The following is a 6271-nucleotide window of genomic DNA, read 5'->3' as shown; positions in this document are numbered from 1 at the left end:
CTGCACCAAGCAATCTTTGAATCATTGCTTTCAGTAACAGCACTAGAAAAAGGCTTGTCAAGCTGGAGTTACCCCCAAGCTCAGTGATAAAGCAATATTGTTAGGCACAATGAACTCGATGAGTTAAACACTCATATGAGTCCAACACTGGAACAGCCATGGCTTAGAATATATCCCACACAAAGAACCTTCAATGACTGTACATATCACTTCTACAGGGTAAGATACGGGCCAGTGGTAAAAAAAAGAAGCAAATCTTACATGCACAGTCTCGTATATATCTTCAGCTGAAGATGGAATATTCTTTCAAAATTCTTTTTTATGTGTTTTGGGCTTAAATTTTAAAGTGTTATATGCCCCTTCCACAGCTTTGGGCAAGTACATGGGATGTCTTTCCAATCTCTTTCTAGAGCCAGTGGTTCTCCGCTGGCAGTTTCCTTGAGATTGGTTTGCAGCCTTTGCTGTTTGGGCAGTATCTTGTGAGTATCTCCGGGGAGCACGAAGGATCCAGTTTGAATGTAAACTGTGTTCACTTGTGCTGGTAGCAACTGAAAGACAGAAGATAATCCGGAGTTAGCAGAGTTCAAGAGTGATATTTTTACATGCACCACAAAAGGACAGGGTGCCTGCTATGAGCTTCCTGGAGGTAACACTGAGTAACCAAGCAAACACTTATTAATGGCTTTCAACCTGTTTTCACTTCAGGATGCCCCTTGGGAGGGGATTTACCTTATCTAATATTTTGATGCTTGAAGTATAAATCTGTTTATCAGAACTAGTCTGTTTATAGGCACTTTTAGGGCACAGTTAATCTGACCTGTTTCATATATCTACTTTAGCCTAATACAAACACTTACAAATGCCTGTTTCTCTCCACTGATTATACAGGATGGATGAAGAGTTCAGATGGGCACATCTTCATTTAGTCAGGCATATTCCATCCTTTCTAATGGAAATGTACCATTATTTACCCTAATCTCTAAATGACTTCTGTTTTGCTGGTTGGAAAGAAAATATCCAGCCATTTCTCAATGAGAAAAATGAAAACCATATGTAGAAAGAATTATCTTTACATTTTTTATAGCTCTTCTCCAAAGATGGCTGAGGGAAGAGATGCAAGAGTGGAATTCAGCCCTGGGCAGAAGGCAAGCATGATTCCAGCACTCCACATGCTATATTTCCTCATGTAATGGCCACACATAAAATAGTGCACCCTTTCAGTGGGGAACAAGCAGTGTATTACTGTAGTTTCACATAGATGCACATAGTGATCCTAGATTTGTGAAGCAAAATTAGGATGGAAAGTGTGTCTATTAAATAAACAAATATGGTCTCACATTGCCACTCCTCCCTCTACTCTCTGCCCAGCAAGAGTAATCATATTTTGGCTGTTTTATACTGCACCATCAAAATCAACATCCACATTTGGCAGATCCATGTCAGGAACTCTCCGCCATCTCTCTGAATCCAGGTCTGCAATAACCGAGTCGAAGAAAGCTATTGCTTCTCTTACATCTGAACTGGACTGTGGGACTTTTCTTTCCATAGGTGTCTGTTGAACAGATAGGTAAGAGTTAGCTGACAGTTGGGCAAAGTGAGTGAACTGTATAAAGAAGTTGCAAAAATTGTATCTAATTCCATATTTCAAGCTGGCAGAAAAGGATACAGGTCCAGACTACTCCAGTTTGTAGCCGTCAAAGAAAGCAGGACAGCAGTCTAACAAATGTCCATCTTGTCACATGCTCGACACCAAACATTTTCCACTTGGACATTGCTGGCCAGGTTTTCTAAAATCCTTCAGAAACCCAGCACCAGGCCATTTAATTGGGTGCCTAAGTGACAGCTGAGCTTTGTGGCCAAATTTATTCTACCTAGCAGTCGGCACCTAATGAGGCACACACATTAGAACTGTAGTCACGCAGGGTTTCCTCTATAATTAATGCAAGGCTCCAGTACCCTCAGCAGATGAGTCAGGCCTTAGTAGGCTGAATTCCCCTCTGCAGGCAGCTCTTTCTGTTAACTGCAGAGGAATCGTAGGGTAACTTGGTTACTAATTTAAGCATCTCATTAAAATGCCTAGGTTAGGTGAAATGAATCCAGATTTAAATTGCTGGAATCTTTTTGAAATGGAAAAGGACTGTGTGCATTAAAATATGAGTCATTCAACTCTGTGATGATAATTTCCACAGGAGAGCCACAGGGTTTAAAATTAGGAGCCTGTCTTGATAAAAAAGCAAATGCCTGTCTATAAACTCTGAAACAGTCATAAAGTTTTGGTTAGCAATTCTGTAGGTCCACGTAGGATGAACTCTTTCTGCCATTCACAGGGGTCCTACCTAATAAAGTGCTGTATATTTTCTCTGAGAGTCCAAGCCAGGCATATTGCCAGACAGAAATATGAAGTCAGAAAATTACTACCTTGGGTTTCAAACCTACAAGGAAAAGGTACATGCTGTATCACATCTCAGAAGGATCAGCTTGCTCCCCATTCTGTGAGATGATGGGGGCAGAGAGATGAACTAGCTTATTCCCCTCCAACCATTATGGCTTGATTGACATCCTCAGAAGTGCTAAAAGGTAACTGTTACCACACTGAGAATAGCGACTGCTATTATGACTAATTATTAAAAGACATTTTAAAGAAACGCTTATTTTAAAGTATCTGATACAACTCTCTATTTCTCTCTCTCACTAGACCCAAGTAGCAAATTTTGAAGCTACAATCAGCCTTGAAGTCCAGGCCCCATTCAGAACCCAGGGGTTAGTTCAGCCCATTTTTTATTCAGTAAAATCTTGGGGACCTGAGGACAGGGATGTCTGGACAAAGTACATTCCCATTAATCATGCAACAGATAGGGGAAAGAAGTGAATTTCCACTGACAGGTAATTTACACGAACAGGTAGTTAGGTACAAAACCATTCAAGTCTGTTGATAAAATGAACCTTGCAATCTGTGAATATAAAACTTGCAGTTAGGAAGCAGGTGAGTCATCTGGATATTCTGGAAGTCTTCTTGATCTCTCCCTAATTTTTGCAAAGCTAGTGCTGTGCTGCTGTGGACCTGCTGTGTGCGTTGGCAAGAATGACTCACTGTATGGCATATCTTGCTCACGTTCCTCTCTGTTCCTAAGGGGGAGGATGGTGGAGTTACAGTTCCAGCCTGTATAAGGGCTGTTCATACATAAGAGCTAGTCAGCCACAGTCAGATGACAGCCTCAGCCCCTGGGAGATTCATTTGTTTGCTAAACTGAAGCTTTTGGCAATTTTTAAGTGGAATTTTCTGTGGCAAACCTCAGGAAGTCACAACCCTTCATGAAGCCTAGATGTGCACAGTCTATTTCACAGGCTCTTGGCCCATAGTTTGAGTATCCTTTTCCGCTCTTTTTTCCCCACCTGGCCTGATGATTAGTCATATACTGCTCTGCTATATCACCACTGAGCTCACCAGGGGAACTGGCATGCTGTAAATCTCCTCTTCATCAAGCCTATCTTTGCATAACAGGACACAATGTCAGTTCACAAACTGTGTACCAATAGTGTGAGAATCATCTCCTGGCACCACCGTGCAAGCCACTCTCCTATGTCTCAGTCATTCCTTTGGATGTTTCCCTAGCCCTAAATAATTTTATAAATTATAAAAACTTTCTTTATAAAACTTTTAAAACTTTTTATAAAATATCTTTATAAAAACTATCTCCTCCAGTCCAGGGAGCTGAACATTGTTTCCTACTATTATTCCTAGATTCTGAGAGTCACTGTTCAAAGCATTATAAAGATGACATGAAGCCCGATAAAAAGAAAAGGAAGATTCCCACTGACTAAATGTGTATTAGATCAAAATTTAAAATAAAAAATGTGATATTTAGTCCTAAAAATGTGAGGCTTGTGCTTTGGTTAAGCAATGTCTGTAACAGAACTCTGTTTCAGCTATTTTGAGATTCTGCAGTGGCAGAACATATAAGTGCGGCAATACCTTTCTGGTAATGTCTACCTGGGCTATTCAGTAAATCAGCCATATGTCCCTTCTTCCTATCATCCCTGTTGGTATCCAGTTTAAGGGCTGCACCGGGCAAGCTGTGAGTCTGCTGTCAAAGACATGTTTGTGATCATGTAACCTGAACAGATCACCTCTCCTGCTGGAATTCTTTCCTTTGTCCCCACCGAATCAAGTAGAGTCAGATCAGCCACTGAACTTTCTAGCCACAGGCACTTCATAAAATGCAGCTAGGAGGAAGCTTTGCAATCATTTCCTCCCTAGCATATATGGAGATATCAAAGACAATATTTCAAGGTTATTTTGTGGTGTCGTTACAGTAAAGGGTGAGGAATTACACTGTCTGTCTCATAACTTCCTGCCAGTTTCTTAACAAAGAGAGAAGGGAGCCCTAAGAATGCCTCATGTCCTACCACCTATCAGTTAAGCTTGCACTCATGATAAAAGTAGCATTGACAAGCTATATCTGATGAGTCATAGGAAATCCTACTTGTTTCAATGTATTTAAAATTACTTTGTGTAAGTAATTTTAAAGCCAATAAAAGGGCTGCCCGTAAACCCAGGGATTACTGTGCTTGCCAGTCAGTAACAGCTATAAATAACCATAACAGAGAACTCTGTAGCCCGTCAGAGTACTGAGAAAACAGCTATCTTTCAGAATGTGTTTTCACATACTTCCCATACTCCCATACCTATTTTCTTCTCCTCTTTTTCTCTCTCTCTCACACACACACAGGCATATTTCTTTCCATGATCAATCATTCATATCAGACCTCACACTATGCTAAAAGAATCTTTAAGGTATTTAGTAGCATTTCAGATGATGTAACAGTAAGAAGACAATCAGTAGGACACCAATAAGGCAGAAAATCATAGGTCATACAACTAATTGCTTCATGGCTTAAGATTAATCACATGGCAAAGTTCTTAGGAATTACCTTAGAAGACTCTTTGGAAGGAAGAGGAGGTAATGACTTTTTTCCAGTTTGAGATGATTTTGTGGACACTGGGGAATCCGCAGCCACATGCATGGATTTTAAGTTATTGATACTGTCAAGATATTTTTTCCTCAAGGCTAACAGATCCTGTAGGTACCTCAAGCAGTCCTGAGTCTTGGAGTACATCCAGGCCCTGTCTTCCTCTTTTGGCTGGAAGTAGGCACAGGAGTCGATGCTGGTTGTACTTTTGCATTTTTTCAGTGGTTCACTAACCTTCTCCTGCTCACCACCAAGAACATACATAGAAGTGCTGCGGATCAGTCTCACTGCAGAACCTGTGCCATCACAGTAAGGGATGTTGTCTGTCACATTTCTTCGGTGGGCGTTGGGGTGAAATATAGAATGGATCTTTTTGAACATAGTGTGTCACTTCCTCCCCTTTGTACCTCTTCTCTTTGAGCTTCTTAATTTTAACCAAAGATCTGGTATCCAGTAGCTGCAACTCTTGCCAGCTGACAGACAGTTTTGCCACTTACTAAATGAGGATAAAAAAATCTAATACTGTTTAATTGCTTTCAATCTAATACATTGTGAAGAGCATGATGGTAACTCAGAAGCAAGTTTTCCATTCCTTTTGTGTCAGTTAAATAGCTTTGCCCTTTTCTCGGATTAAAATACAGTACAGGAGTTCAAATGTCATTCTTTGTCCTTTTCTTTGATTGCTGCCCAAACAAAACATCAGCACCTGACGGAACTTTCCTCTTTAGCGTTTCCTTCACTTTTCTTTGCCCGCCTCAGCGTCACACCGCGGTTTACTTCACGGTGCGGCGCCGCAGATGGGAGGCCTCCTGGCGCTGGCCACGGTGCTGAAACGCCTCCGCCGTCCCAGGAGCGTCCACCCGCCTGCGCAAGCCCCGGGACAGGCGTCTACAGGGTATTTTTCGGAAGAGCTTGTTGAGATCAGCCTCGATCAACAGCGACAAGCGACTGACTAGGAGGGAATCGTTTCTATCGGGTGGAATTCAGCTGCTGAGAGAAGTCGTTGTGGGTTTCGCCCTACGGTAACCAGGAGATGGTTACAGCTACTCGATACCACAGCATTGCTAGGAACAACGTGGATTCAGATGTCAGGATCTATTACACTCAATACAAAGCTTCACTGTGTAAGAGATGCTGTAAAATAAAACACTGTTCCAAAATACTCAGCTGTCAAAATAACGCAAAAGAAACCAATGCATTTGTATCTTTCCACATTAGTTCTTTTTGTGGATTAATGCATGAGCATTTTAATACAGGGTTTTTGATGATTGGTTTTTGGCTGAAAACTATAGAGAACATT

At 41.3% G+C, this 6271-nt stretch overlaps 1 protein-coding gene across 1 annotated transcript; it reads right to left on the bottom strand.

Moving 5' to 3' along the window:
* Positions 1 to 306: 306 nt before the first annotated feature.
* C1H13orf42 (chromosome 1 C13orf42 homolog) lies at positions 307 to 5352 on the bottom strand. Its single transcript, XM_067289674.1, has 3 exons — positions 4933 to 5352; positions 1405 to 1552; positions 307 to 548 (listed from the first exon to the last, which is right to left on the bottom strand). Exons 1-3 carry the CDS (start codon positions 5350 to 5352, stop codon positions 307 to 309), a joined length of 810 nt encoding a protein of 269 aa, XP_067145775.1.
* Positions 5353 to 6271: the final 919 nt, after the last annotated feature.

Source organism: Apteryx mantelli, chromosome 1, assembly GCF_036417845.1.
Source record: "Apteryx mantelli isolate bAptMan1 chromosome 1, bAptMan1.hap1, whole genome shotgun sequence".
Lineage (NCBI taxonomy): Eukaryota > Metazoa > Chordata > Aves > Apterygiformes > Apterygidae > Apteryx > Apteryx mantelli.
Note: the sequence above shows the minus strand (reverse complement) of the source record. Positions and strands in the feature narration are given on the sequence as shown.